We start from the raw sequence: 15,679 nt of genomic DNA, 5'->3' as shown, positions 1-15,679 counted from the left end.
TTGATCTCCACTCCCTGTAGACTTACTGTTCCACCCGAGTTCCTCTATATGTGTATATGTCTTGCTGCGACTAACCAACAGTTGAAATCGAGCCGTTTAGACTGACGGAGAACAGGAAGGATGGGCATTCCAGTGGCACCTACGTCACAGGATATGGGATTTCAGTGAAACAAAACTTAACCCGATATTGGTGATGTAGCCCAGGATTTTCTCTATGCAGTTGATTTTTGCAGTCTACATGTCAGCTGTTTATGAAAGATGTTTTTGGTATTTTTCATTTTAGCCTTTTACTTTAAAGTGTAATTGTGTAAAATAAAGTGTAAGTCCAATATTCTATTCTAATAGAATAGAAGAGAATAGAATAGACTTTTATTGCAATTACATTTCAAAACAAAACCAAATTGTAATGCTAATCCATAGTGTAGGAAACAAAAATACAGGAGAAGGTAAAAATGCAACAATATGCTATGCAATATATTACCAAATAATGAATACAAAAACAATGCAATCAAGTGAGATGTGGAACTGGAGCGATCATTAATATGTAATATTACCACTTTAATCAAGTCTTAAGTTGTACATTGATCAAATGAATTAATGTTTTTGCACAGTGAATCCGCCAAACCAGATCTGGTCCGGACGCCTCATGTTAGTTTTTTATCTACCATTTCAGGTAGTATCACCACCTGCTAGTTTAGTGCATTTAATGGGACTCAAATTGGTCCAACTGGTTTGAAAGGTCACATGTTCAATGTCTGTCCCAGTCAGGAAACACTTGCTGGAACCGCATCCTAAAATAAAACTGCAGTAACATAACTCCTAAATGTCAAGCCTTTACATGTGTATATGTATTGATAGCGCTACCTGCTGGCTAGAGCAAAGAAAAGCCTCCCCCTCAATGAAAAAGCTCAAACTTTCACAAGGGGCACGGCACCATAAACACACTGCTTTAACTTTCCCACACAGTCACAACTCTGCCAAACCGTCCACAATTCACAAGACTCCTGTCACCTGCTGGCCAAATGCATTTTGATGGCGCGCCATGACACATCAAATAGCAAGACTCAGCTCTACCCATCCGCTGATCTTTTCCAGGCTGTTGATAGGAGCCCAGAATTAAGAAATCTGAAGGTTAGTAATTAATCTTGGTTTTAATGCCATCTGTTGGTACAAAAAGTGACATGCTCTCGTCTTCGCTGTCCTGCTCTTGGCAGGTTTACTGGATCCATCTCATATAAGTCCATAAATGATTATAATACACCGATGAAATAAAATGGGGACTGCTCTCACAGGCGTGAAATTGTCTTGTATCGCAGTGTATTGCACTGTACAGGGTCAGATCAGACTCAGCAGGCTAAATAAATATTTCCGAAGGGTAACGTCCACAAGCAAGATTGAGTGTTATCACTTTTTAGACATTGTTGTTTTGAGGTGATGACAGGATGAGAACCTCAAACCCCAATGCTTGTGAAGGGGTGAGGGCTGATTAAACCACTCTTTTACTGGTAGATGTCCCACAAAAACTTTGGTAAATTGTTGTTGCCGTAAAGGAAGTGTATTCCCTGTTTGCAACCCTTTTCCATCGGTGGTTTAGACAAGTCCTTCGATGACTCTGCTGTGGTTGTGTGTGTCATGCTCTCTTTGGGTGGGACTGTTGATTCCCTAAATATGACTATTTTATTGTGGCCTCCTCTCTTGCTCCCGTCACAGCGCATTTCCCAAGCCTTTTAGCCAATAGCATTACAGTAGGGAGGGATTTGTCGATGTGTCGGAATAGAAACATTATCCCAATTTTGTGGACAGGGAATCACTTAGACATTAAGCTGAGCCGCTGCTCGGTCACACTGCATGAACCCCACGGTAATTGGGGCTTAACCAAATCTCAAATAAGAAAAAGGTCTTTTTTCCTTTCTTTTGCGTACTTTTTAACTTTTTACTCTCTACTTCTGTCTCTGTTATTAATCTTTGTTTTGGTCGGTTAGATTGCTCTCTTAACATGCTGGGTGAGAGAGTTTTTGTCTTTTACATCCCTTTCACTATCATGGAACTTTTTACTTTCATTGAGAGTCAGGGCAGTAGGGCAGCAGCTCCATGCTCACTTTGTTTATCCCAGGGATCAGCTGATCGCCCTGATATTTGCTGATCTGCCAATGTGGAGATGGAGGGCAGAGGAGTGGGAGAAGAGGAGGTGACACAGTTTAGGCTTTTTGAGAAAAGAAGATATAGGCCCATCTATCATTATGGGGAACGTACGATCCGTGGGAAACGAGGTCGATGAACTGACTGCGCTGTCAGGTGGTAAGAAAGAGTACGGGGAATGTGGTGTGATGTCCTTCTCTGAATCGTGGCCTCATGAGGGAATCAATAATGGCAACACATCAATCCCGGGATTTTATGCCGTTTGTGCTGATTGGGACAACAGAAAAGAGGGGGACTCTTGATCAACAGTAGGTGGTGTAACCCCACTCATGACTATCAAAGAGCACGTCTGTACCCTGGACATCGAACTTTGTGTGCTAGTCCTGAGACCTTACTACACCTCCAGAAAATTCTCTCATGCCATCCCGGTGGCTGTCTACATCCCTCCCTCTGCTAATCCCTCTGTTGCTTGAGACACCATGCGCTCCACAATATCATGGCTACATTGCTATGGCTAATTCATTGCCAACTCGGTCAACTTTACACAATATATGACCTGAACCACTAGAGAGTAAAAGACTTCCAGACCTTCGGTATGCAAACATTATGCATACAGTTCCTTCCCCCTCCCTCCACTGGTCGGGTCTCAAATTAACCTGGAGTACGTCACCCCCTGCCATGTATTCTAAGTGAAGAGGCAGCCTGCATCCACTAAAACTGTTGGGCGGTGGATGTAGGATAAGATAAGATAATACTTAATGATCCCCATAGGGGAAATTTGTTTGTCACAGAAGCCCAACAATAACAATAAATACGAATTATAAATATAAAGAGAAGAAGATCGAGAAGTTGGATGATTTCAAGTACTTAGGGTCAACAGTCCAGAGCAATGGAGAGTGTGGAAAAGAGGTAAAGAAATGGGTCCAAGCTGATTGGAAAGGGTGGAGAAAAGTGTCAGGGACACTATGCAATAGAACCACCAGCAATCCTGTATGGTCTAGGAACAGTGACACAGATGAAAAGACAGGAAGAAGAGCTAGAGGTTGCAGAGATGAAGATGCTAAGGTTCTCTTTGGGAGTGACCAGGCTGGATAAGATCAGGAATGAGTCCATCAGAGGAACAGCACAAGTTAGATGTTTTGGAGAGAAGGTCAGAGAAGCCAGACTGAGATGATTGGGTCATGTACAGAGGAGGGATAGTGAATATATTGGTAGACAGATGCCAGAATTGGATCTGCCGGGCAGGAGGTCTAGAGGAAGACCAAAGAGAAGATTTATGGATGTGGTGAGAGAGGATATGAGGATATGATATAAAGATAGACAACAAAATGACAGCAACAGGATAAAAATAGATATATGAATGCCGATACCTTGGCATTCATAAAGAACAGATCTCAAAGTGTATTTTTCGATTTGAAACAAAGTATATACTTTGTCTCTTCAGCCGTTCTGACAGTGAGGCCTAACAATGACAAAGGACCTTTGGAGAAGCTTGCTCGATGTTTACATTGTATTTAATTGAAGAAACACACAAGCACACTTGTGTGGCTACACTGGCTTTTCCTCATACTGGTATGAACCCACGAATTTGTATTTGTTTTTTCATTATTGTCACAGTTACCAAGCCAATTAGATTGTTTGAGTTGTACTGTTTTTTTTTTTTAATTAATATTGAAAGACTACAGAACCTGTTTGTTATCTTCATCGCACGAAGGATCTTGTGTTTTGGTTGATGTGCACTGGCAGTCATGGCTGAAACTGCATTGAACAGTAGATAAAAACTTGTTTTGTCTGATGAGCTCTTCCTTTTGACTTCCGCAAGAACCAAGGATATTACAAAACTGGACCTGAGGAATCTATATGATTTGGTCGGAATCAAGGAATGAAATGAACACGGGACTGCTATGTATATATATCTGCCTCTTTTAGTAGATGATCATGCCTGATCATATAATCCTCTTACTGTTCTTCAGGCCTATGTTAATGCAATTATGACAAAGCGCTTCAATGGCTGTGTATAGTGATGATATCCTTATCTACGGTCTACTGTCTTATCTACTCACAGACTACATAATTTTCCTAGTGTTTTCTTTTCTTTTCTTCAGTTCATTTTGAAAGACCAAACTGCTTGTCAAAGCAGCCTGGTGTGAATTTCATGATCCACAGCCACTTTCCTCTGCTTTATCATCATTCACCTGCCAGGATTTCATTGAGTATTATTCCAAGCTATGTCAAGCAGAGGGCAACCACTGGTGGTGACATTGTTTCTTAAACAGCCTCCTAAACAGCAGCTTTTAAGTGTTTAACAAAATTCTTGCTCTTTTCAATGAGTCTGCAGCTGACACCTTCATAGGTAACAAACCCCCTAGGGATGTATTTAAAAATGTCTCTTACAGAACATGGATGCTGCTTATTGCCTGATAACTAGCTTACCAGGAATCAAAATTGTGCAGCTGCTGACTGGCTTGATTTACACACACAAAAGCAAACGTCATAGGATGGGCATGCTTTGCAACATGACTTAACTGTCATTCAGTACAAAGTATTGAAACATAACTGTCTGCCTAAATAACCAGGCAGAGAACTTTCTGAACCTCATGAGCAGAAAAAACAGCTTTGTTCGTTCTTGGATTTGACTGAAGACAGGTTGGGAAACAGTAAGGACATTCCTGCATACACAGATGTTTGCTCTCTTTTGAGTAATTCAGTTTTCACACACAAACCTTGGTACCAAACTGGCTTATCTCAGCTATTGTGTGTGCATATTTAAATGAATGCAATTGTTGAATTTATTTCTATGAATGTAATAATTTAAGTAAGAAGTAAATACCAGCTAAGGAAAAAAAGTCAGAATCAGAATCTCTTTATCCGCAAAATGTCTCATGTACAAAGGAATTTGACATGGTATGACAGTGGCCTCAAGCAGCAAATTTAAGATGAGAGAATCATTTTAAGAAAGAGACATTGACTTAGAAATAACATCATCTCCCTGGGCTTCTCTATATTTAAGGAGAGATTATCATCCTGACACCAGGCCACCAGTATTCCCACCTCTGTCCTGCAGAGTGAGGGACAGGTTTAAAATGTCCATATTTGTCCCTTGTCCAACAAATGACTTTTTCTTTTTGTGCTATTTTAGATTTTTTTTCCAATGTTCCTGTTTATGTTTCACAAAAATGTGTTATAAACTCTCAAAAGCGATCGTCTGTGTCCACAATCAGTTCTGTCTCCAGGTGTGTGAATTGACGTGAAGTAGATGGTGGTGTACAGATGGATGGATGGACATAGTTCAGCTAAAGTTAGGGAGATATTATCAATGGGTTTGTAGAACCCAGAACATCTGTCATGATCCCATATTTGTAGTTTCAAAAATGGAGGTAAGGAATTTGATATTCAATATGCGTATCTTTGTCTTTTAAAAGCCGCTAGGAGGCGCAAAGGTCATAGAAAAAAACGACACAGAACGAGAGCGTCATGCCAAAAAAACAACATAAAATAGCAGAAAATACTTGACGAAAAAGAAAATGTTCTGTCGAGAAATATCTATCTCCCCCTCCCCATATAGAAAGGGGAATTATTTGACCTCAGCTGTCGATCAAAGGGAGAGAGTGAAGACGGACGACCTTCCGCACGTCTGCAACTCATTACTGCCCTTTCTTGATTTTTGAAGGAAAGAGAAATATCCAATATTTTAATATTTATCTGAATGTATCATTTTTTTTGTCAGAAAATAAGCCATGATGTTGCAAACGTAGCGTTTGAACTGTTCCGAGTGTGTGTGTGTGTGTGTGTGTGTGTGTGTGTGTGTGTGTGTGTGTGTGTGTGGTTGGAGGAGGGGGCGGGAAAGGGACGGGAGACGGTGGAAAGGCAGATCTCAGGCCAGTCCACAGCACCTCTCCGTGCGCCACATACCCGCCCGGCAACTGACCGGAGATCAGCGGACCTCCGGCTCCACCGCTCTGCGAGCTCCACCAACTGGGACCGGGGGAAATCGTTCTCGTCGGCAGCAGCCAGGTCAAGCAGCGAGCCACATCCATAGCAGACCGCGGCGGAGAAACGGAGTGTGATTAGAGAAAAGGGGGGCTGAAGCCAAGGGGAATACTGGTAGGACGAACAGAGGGGTTTACTACACACGCATTCGGGTGTGTGGAGAGCGGGGAGCGACTGGACCCCGGAGAAGGAGAAAAACAGAGACAGCTAATTTCCAACATTTTTTTTTTTTTTATTATTGGCAGCGAGTGTGCTCTTCGAGCCACATTTATTAAGGGGGCTAGCGGAATGTAAATGCTAACAAGCTAGCTAATGTTAGCTAGCTAATTAGCTCGTCAGGCATCCAACAGTCGGACGTGTGTTCTTTATTAAATTAGGTCATTGTGAAGCGTAGTTGAGTTTTTTTTTCCGAATAAATATTTCTTAATTTGCTTTTCCCCGGAACCCCCTCATTGTCAGTATGCCCCGCTTTGAATAGCCAACGCCAAGTTAGATGAAATAAAACAGCTGCCCGTTCTTGCCTATATCAGTTCGGCGTTATCCGTGTACGCGTCTTGAGAAAAGCCAGATCCATTGTGAATCCGGAGCCTCGGACAAATCAACGGCAAGGAACCGACACTTTTGACTGGAGACTGTCTGCCGTTCAATGTTAATGTCGACCGACGTTGCATCTATTATGCTACCCGTTAGTCGGGGAATTATGGACCGGGAAAGAGACATTGATACCGCTGCGGGACCCCATGCGAGCGCGGCCGGGGGTCCGGCGGCTGTCCGGGGGATGAAGCGAGGAGACCCGGAGCCCGATGCTCACACAGCTGCAGCCCTCGCCGACTTAGCCGGAGCGGAATGCAAAAGACCGAGGATAGACGGGACCGGGAGTGTTGTTGGTGACATTGGACAGGTAGGAATGTTGTGTAAACATACGCAGTTCGAATTCATTTCATCGCTCTCTCCTTTTGTTGTTTTTGTGAGGCAAGATTGTCTCCTATTTCAGTTATCAGTGTACCGAAATGTATCAGGCCTTCTGTCCTCTATTGAACGAAATGATGGTTTGACGGACGACTTTTAGTGATCCATACATGTTAAAAGTATCCATTGAACTAAGAGAAAAATCCCCGTTCTCCAACTAGAGGTAGGGTGATATTTTAATGCGCCTTGTGTGCACAAATAGCGACTGTGTGCGCGGCGGCTCAGCCAAGCCAGACAAAGGTAATATGATACATTCTCCATTGCTATGACAGACTCCAACACAGCAAACATCAGAGCTGATCTTATTCCTGTCATTTGAAAAGTTAACCAGAGCCTTCTTAATGCTCATGGAAGGGCATTGTATTGTTTAAAAAAATCGTGTATATAAATTAAAGAAGTCAGATTTGATTTTATAATTTGCAGTGAGTCACCATGTCAAATCCTGATACACACCCCATGTGCCATTAACACCCCCCCATTGTCGCTAGGTGTTAAAGGAGAGAGGCAGACAGGGATTGGGGGAGGGGTCACCATAGTGAAAGACAAAGAACAGCCTTTTGGTATAGGCTAAAGCAGAGAGGGGGCTCAGGGGGCCTTCTTACCCCGATCTTCCCTTCTTTCAAGACCCAACTGCTGAGACTATTAAGCTTTTGAGTGACTTGTGACTGATTATCGTATGAATTAATATGTATCACAGTAAAAACGGATTGTCAACACACGGGGTCCACCTCGCATCTTCTCATTCACTAAACCAAAGACATGCTTTTACTTTTCATACTATTATCACGCAGGGAGACATTTTAGCTGACGTTTGGTGTTTGCGTCTGAGGGGGTAACGGCATTGACAGCAGTCATAGGGCAAGCCGACATGATTGCAGGTCCTCTTCAGGTAACTGAATAATGGGAGTAGGGTGATATGTTAAACTTGCCCATGTGGCAGACGTGCTGCAATGACAAACGGCTCTGTTGTCTCTCCAGCATGGCAGGCCACAGAGATGCTAGGTATTGATGACATGAGAGGGCTAGGCCCACTACTAAAGGCAATGTGTCAGAATGCTTTGGATTGGGAGAATTCAGACCCATTAGTTGTATTGATTCTTTGGGAGGTATCAGGGGCGGTGGGGATTACTGCTGAAAATATGATGGAGGAGAGATGAGTCAGGACAGAATGGTGAGTGGGATCATTTTAAAGCGAAGGATGGGGTGTTAGGTGTGAAAGAGAGAGGACAAAGAAGGTGTGCAAGGTGAGGTTGGACATTATACTTGGTTAGACCACAGCCAAGAAAAGACATTGACATTGAAATGTTAGCCATCAAGTCAGTCAAAGTAGCCTTTTGTGATTGTAGTGACTAGGTTGCTGTAAGCGCGCTCTGAGGAAGATGAGTTTAGTAGATGCTCTTAGAAGTAAATGAACCTAAAAATTACCACATTATTCCCATTGACAGCTAGAGGTAGTTGATTGCTGACCTTCCTGACTGCTAATCAGGATTGTAATAATAAATAAGTGCAGCAGACTGCCTCCTCTCCCTTTTGCAGCCCCCACATCCCATATAAAGCGCCTCATAGCCCCCCTTGTCTCCCCCATCCCCTCTAGCTGTCCTCTGATCCCCCCTTCTCTTCTGCCCCGGGCATATTTCCAGATTGCTAATTGACTCCTGGTTCACAGACTTAAAGTGTGCCAGTGAGGCGAGCCACACCAAACCCCTCCCCCCTCACTCTTTCTCTCTGTTGTCCCATGTTGCCCTGCCATCCGTGATTATGTACGCCTCTATCAGTCCATTTCTCATCACTGTAATAACTGTGTAATCTATACCATCCTCTCCTTAGTCCATTTTTGTCTATTCTCCTTATTTTCCACTTCTTTCGTTTTTTATGATTCTGTGTCAGCCCTCTTCCTATCTCTATTTTTTCTTACTTCTCTGTTGATAGTATTGATGCTTCCCCTCGAGGCAGTGTTGTGGCCCACTCTGATGCACTCTAAGTACAGTTCTGACTCTGCATCTGCCTCGCTCTCTGTTTTGAGAGTCGATATGTCCTATCATTGGCAGCAAAGAGGCTTTGTATCAGCTAACAAGATCAAAGCTCATTTAGGGGAGGGTATTTACCAGACTGATCGCTTTAACGGGCCTTAGTCAAGGAAAAGGCGGCCGAGGATTTGCATGGACAGATTTCTGAGATACCTTTTTCACCTTCAGTTTGTTTTTACCCCCAACATCTTAATTTAAATTCTTATTTTTAATTTAATTTAAACACATTTTTATGTGTTAAATATATTTTGTCAGACAACCCTGTTTGCCAAGTCCGTTTAAGTTGTCTGTCACCATCTCAGTTGAAATCTGTACTGACTGAATGGTGCGGGGACAGAATGTTCTCATGTTGCTCCGGTACAAGTTTTGGATCTGTGTTGAAGAAAACAAAAATTGCTTCCAGTCCATAGTATTTATTTCTAGATTCTCACTGTTTAAATGTCAACCTCTCGTTGAATAAGAACATCTTAGTAAATTCATAAAATGGGGTGACTTCCCCCCCTCAATTTTAAGTACACAAGGAATTACAATTGTGTGCACATTTTAGCTATACTGAGGAATCTGTTGCCATTTAAAATCCAGATTTTAATTCCTCCTTTTCAATTAGTGGTGTTTAAGTTGTTGCACAGAATTGAATAACTGTTTATGGGATGTGCCATTTTCAGAAAGGATTAAAGTATTTCCTAACAGAAGAAAATAAATGTCAAAATAACATCAGTTTCCTGTCTTTGAGCAGAAGGTATGGAAAAATTCAGAAATAATTATCAAGACTCAATCCTCTGTAAAGTGGTTTGGGTGAAAGTTGCTAATGTCTCACTGACATTTTCAGAGAATTTTATAATTACTTACTAAACTCTTTTCTTTTTAGACCACTCTTTTAGACCATATTTATGTGTGTATATATATATATATATATATATATATATACACACACACACACACACACACATGCACTTTTTCAAAGAGAAAAGAGCTTAGTAATAATGACATTTCTGAGCAACAATGTGTACTTATATCGATATATAAAAATAAATCTTTAAGTTTATTTATCTAAGCTTAAACTTCTGAAGTGTATTGCCCACAGTGACTATAAGATAGGGTTGTAAAATAATATGTTGCTGTCTTAAAATGCTCACTTGCAAGGATTAATCCTTTATGTACCTTAGTGGAAAATGTGTCACTGTATCCTAAAAGCATTGATATCCTTCAGCTATATGCTGTCTAAATTATTCAGAAAAAAATATCTTTTGTTAGTAAGAGGAGTGTTAACAGGTGTTAAGTGTAACAGAGGGTTTCTTGCAATCCTACCCGTCCCCAAGTTATGCCTTACTCCTGTTAAACTTTGAGCTGCAGCACAGCGGTGTCACTCCTGACTTTTGAACTGGCTAAGATAAGCTAAAAGTTCTCCCGGAAAAGTTGCTCAATTCATATTTTCTCACGATTACTCTTTCATTCATTTCACCAGACCATAATCATTGGATCAACACAAGTAGGGCTAAAGGACTGCAGAACAATCAGACTTTAAAAAAAAATACACCCCTTTTTCTAACACTTGTCTTCTCCTTTATTGTCAGCTCCCCCTTCCCACATGCACGTAAAGACACACACATCACCAGCACTATCACCTCAAACACAAAAACACTCAAATATACACACACGCCTCCTCCCCAAGGCTGCCCCCAAAATGTCACTTGTATTCCCATCTCCACCTACACATACAACAAAATGTCAAGGGGTCATCTGTGATGCACTTTAGTATTATTCCGATTGTAAGAATAAAAATGCTAATGACGCCACCATGGATCCATAATGGTGCGTGCTGTACATTGTACATCAGTCCTCTAAAAGATATCCTGTCCCTTATTTACTAGTTATCTTAACACATTAGATACCAGATTTATGTTTGACTAACAGCAATAAAACATGGTTAAGCTGAAAAGTATTAGTTGTATTACTTTTTGAATTATTCAATGCCATTGGAGAGCAGAGGGGCGTGACCACACACTGTAACAGTAGCATGATCAACAGATATCACAATATGCACTGTGAATCAGAAAACAGTGGACCATTATACGAGGTGAATTAAGGGGTGATGACCTTGAGAGCAAGAGGGCAGAGTTGGTCTCCTAGGTTGTTTGAGTAACCTGTTGTTGACCCTCCGGGTTCACTGGTCTGCATCTAAAGACAAACAAAAAAGGATTTAATTTATACTGGAATCGTGGTTAGAGACTACTAAATTAGAAAATGAATTGAAGAAGTGGTTATAGTGGTATAAAGTTGATATGCAAAAGAAGGAATACATGAGAGAAAGGGCTTTACATTGGTTTGTACCATTCAGATTAGACCAGATCTTTTGAGTCAATCTTTTTGAGGATGAGGATTTGAATTCAGGACTAGTCTAGATAACAGAAACCATCTCTAAATTTCTGTATGAAAATGCACCTCTTGGACAATTTAACAATGATTTGCACAGAAAACCTGAAACACCAATTGTGTTCAATATTCATGTATATTTTCTTTAATTTTATAACACAGTGGTCACTTGAGATGAACCAGCCCTTCATTTTTGTTTTACAGGTCACAAATGTGTTTTTTTAGCTGTCGGGTAACTTTTTTCTTTGTTTGGTGTTGTAATTGGTCATCATAGCTGGTTAGTCTTCTCTTCAGGCTGCTCTTTTCAGGACAACTGGATACCCCCACCCCCCATCGTTAATTGCCCCCTCTCCCTATGTCTCCCTGCCTTTTCGCCATCTGTTGGCCTCATGTCATTTTGCCTTCTCCACCGCTGTTCCTTTTTTTATCTCCCTCTGTCTACCCATTTGCTCCAATAACTCTCCAACTTCTCTCCTCTTAAAATAGCCAGTTGGGGCGGGAAAAAAAATAAAGAGAAACGCCCTTTAGTTATGCTCTTCGTAGCAAGGGGGTAGGGGTGGGGGGAAGAGGGGGTGAGTGAGTGTATATTTATGTGTGTGACTGGTTTTTCTGTGCTTTTACTTTTTGCCTGTAAGTGCAGTTTGGAGTCTTCAAAGGCTTTAAAATGCAAACAAACTGTATTAAATGAACTCAATGGAAACCTGCAAAAATTCAGTTTGAAAGGCCAGCTTTCATCCTTGGTCAGATGTAGTGCGGCCATGTAGTGTTCAAACAAAAACTTATTCCATATAAAGGTAAGCTTTTGTGAGGCTTATGGGACGTGCAGGCTTACAGTATACTTCAGAGCAACATAGCATTGGCAAAGAGTGTGTGGTTCAATGTGAGTTTCTGAAAACCAGGCATCATGTAAGAAACTCACACTCCCTCCCCCACCCTTAAGAAAATATAAATCACATGGCATTCTTTACTTATGACTCATTGTCTCAGTTTTGCAAATGTTTTGGTTCTTTATCTTTTTCTTCTTGATTCGAACCTTGGTTACCTTATTCCTCATGATACTTCCTCACGTACATGTCTGTCTGCTCGGATTTTCCTCTTACTCTGTCATTCCTTTTCTTCGTTCTTTCCCCTCTCCATCCCCCATCCATTTTCCCTCTTCTCCCTCCTGTCCCTCTTGCAGACAGATTGATTCCAGATGTTGCTCTACCCTCATTCCCCCCTCCTGTTTTTCTGTCTTTACTCTGCCTCTTTTCTTCCCTCTCTGCTCTGTCCATTGCAGAAACATCATTGACTGTGTAATTTAGTTGGGGATAATTCTGGTTTAGATTTCACTGGCATTCCAGCTTTCCTTCGAGGTTGGGTTTATTATGCTGAGCATATTCCTCACCGTCCGTACAAGAAAGATGTGAACTCCCCATTTTTAGATACTCTGATTTTACCTAGTAGCAGCTCGGTTCAATGGTCACATTTAGCTTAGTTTTTCTTCGCATTGTACACACCGTCTGAATGAACACAAACCACCAACCAAAATAAGTTTTGAATTACTAGGGATAGATATCTGTTCAACTGTCCCTTAATAACATGCGTCCTTTACAAAGTCAATATCCCGCTGCATATAAGTCTGTCCTTTACGCTGTGAATGTAGTGCACCAAGGAGAGCTTTCCCTCTAGGGATGAGGCACGAGGGGGAAATTGGTTCCAGATGAAACAGGAAGTGGAAAGTGAAGACAAAGAAAAGGCTGTTTCATATGGGGGAGAAGACATGCTCCTGAGTCTTGACATAAATGCATGCACACAGTTGGAATTGGAATTGGAATTTACCACTTGGTCATCAAAAGAAAAACAGTTTCTATCAAAAGTCTTGCCTTTTCTTCTCTTACTTTTTCTTCTTCACAGTGCTTTACTTATTACCGCATCGCTCTTTGGCTTTCATTACCTCACACCATCCTATCACTCGCAGGTTCATCAGTGCCCCCTCAACCCATCTGACCTTGTTGTAAAAAAAAAAGAGATGTACTTCAAGTCTAACATTGACTAGCACACTCAGATCAACTTTTTCACTTTTCCGCCCTAATCAAATCTGCTGTCACCAGATCACTTTTCTCGCTCTTGGTCTTGATTGGCTAAATTAATACAGTATAGTGAATCCCTCACATAGTAGTAGCTACAAGTCATTGCTGTGGATCATACCTATCAAAATTGCTTTGCTATCCAAGGCTAAAACAGTGTAAAAACACAATTTTGTAAAGGGTTGTGTAGCCTATCCCCTGTCAGTCTCCCACTGAAATACACCGTCCTTGAAATGCTTCACTTTGACCAGGCTCACATTCCACACTCCTTGGGCCCGCAATCAGCCATTGCGGCTCATTGCAGAAAACCCAGAGAATCTTCTTCTTTAGCTTTTTCCCTGGTTAGGGGTCACCACAGCAGATCATCTGTTTCCATCTTACCCTGACATCTGCATCTTCCTCTCTCACACCCACTAGCATTGTGTTCTCTTTCACCAGTGAACTCCGAGAATCATGCTCCATAAACAGCAATCAGCTGATGCTGATGACAGTTCCTTGCCGATAAGGGCAGTTGGATGAGTGAGCAAAACCTGTAGCAATACGCCTGGAAGTCTATATAGCAGTTAATATTGTATCAAAAAGCAGTCCCATAGACTGTTAAATTACATACATGAAATTACATTTCATTACTTTTTTTCTTTGATTCTGGTATCTAGGTGATATCATCACCATGGCTTCAGGTTGCTCTGTTAGTCTGGCAACTGATTTGCGCAGATATAACCATGCTAATTTGACAGAGTAAAATTGTAAACATAAATCATCAGCCTTAATTACGGTGTTCATGTTTTTAGATTGCAATATTGAAATAATTTCTGGTGATATACCTCAAATATGTTTTGTTCTGGTGGCAGATAATTTTGATTTAGCAGGTGAGCTGGACAGAGAAGCTGACATATGCGATCAGTAAAATAACAAGATACTGATAGAGTTCTTCAATTGAGAATTTAAAAACAAAAAAAAAATCCCACAGAAAGAGAAATGTGAAAATATGATCACCTAATCATCTCTTACAATAAAACATTGAATTTACATATTTACACATTTTATTCTCATATATGAGTCTTGCAATGAAACTCACTGTTTTGGAGTCTGCCAATCGTCAACTTAAAGTCCTGGTGAGCAAAGAAACTCCAAATAAGACACTTAAACACACATATAATTAAGTTATTGTTCTTATACTGGATTGTATAAGAAAAGACAATCCTAGAAAATTTGGGATTTTTAATAGATCCCTTCAGAGTTGATCACCGTAAATTTAACAATGCTTCAATAACATGCATTAAATTATTTTTGGTACTGAATACTGTGTATCAGTGCCGGTGCTCTTTTTTTTTTTCCACTGTTGATCTTGTCAAGAGTTTTGCAATCCATTAACCAACCATTTGATTACCGAAAGTATTTACATTGTACTTTTTAATTTCAAATGTGCGCTGGATACTTTCACTCAATTTGCCAAATAGTCTAAAAGCCTGTATCACTTTTATCCCAGCCTGATACGAGGGCATGCAAGTTGTTGATCATAATGAATATTCAAATTATTTATATAGGGTCAAGTTATTTCCAGGCACTTTGCATAGAACAAGTGTAGAAGAAGTTATCTTTGTAATAACATTACATATTCTGTGTGTGTGTGTGTGTGTGTGTGTGTGTGTGTGTGTGTGTGTGTGTGTGTGTGTGTGTGTGTGTGTGTGTGTGTGTGTGTGTGTGTGTGTGTGTGTGTGTGTGTGTGTGTGTGTGTGTGTGTGTGTGTGTGTGTGTGTAAATATATGTACATAAATATCTACACACTGGTATGTGAGTCTTTATGCACTGTGGTGCAGTGGTTAGTGCTTCCGCTTCACAGCTTGAAGGACGCTGGTTCAATTCCCACAAGGGGACTGTCTTGATGGAATGTCATGTTTACCCCTTGCCTGAAAGGGTTTTCCTCCGGTTTCCACTAACAGTCCAAAATCATTCAAGAAATGAATTGGAATAAATTGGAAATGTTGCCCTGATGTGTGAATGAGGGAGTGAATAGTTGTCCGTCTCTAAATGTGGCTCTGTCATTGTCTGTCAACCAGTCTAGCGTGTGCCCCGCCTATTTACCAATGACAGCTGGCATAGGCTCCAGCA

At 41.1% G+C, this 15,679-nt stretch overlaps 1 protein-coding gene across 4 annotated transcripts in view; it reads left to right on the top strand.

Annotated features, from left to right (window-relative positions):
- Positions 1 to 6,154: 6,154 nt before the first annotated feature.
- The window catches only part of LOC147220779 (RNA binding protein fox-1 homolog 2-like), a 45,810-nt gene continuing 36,285 nt past the window's right edge, over positions 6,155 to 15,679 (top strand). For all 4 annotated transcript variants that reach the window (XR_015107963.1, XM_086170834.1, XM_086170833.1 and 1 more), the window contains exon 1: positions 6,155 to 7,030. Coding sequence is in view for 3 of the 4 variants with exons in the window: in XM_086170834.1 (XP_086026960.1) it covers positions 6,776 to 7,030 (255 nt within the window). In the remaining variant the exon portion in view is untranslated. The remainder of the gene's footprint in view (positions 7,031 to 15,679) is intronic.

The sequence above is a fragment of the Fistularia commersonii genome, chromosome 23, assembly GCF_037954325.1.
Source record: "Fistularia commersonii isolate RoL2024-O1a breed Wild chromosome 23, RoL_Fcom_v1.0, whole genome shotgun sequence".
NCBI lineage: Eukaryota > Metazoa > Chordata > Actinopteri > Syngnathiformes > Fistulariidae > Fistularia > Fistularia commersonii.
The sequence above is the reverse complement of the archived record's forward strand: the minus strand, read 5'-3'. Positions and strand labels throughout refer to the sequence as shown.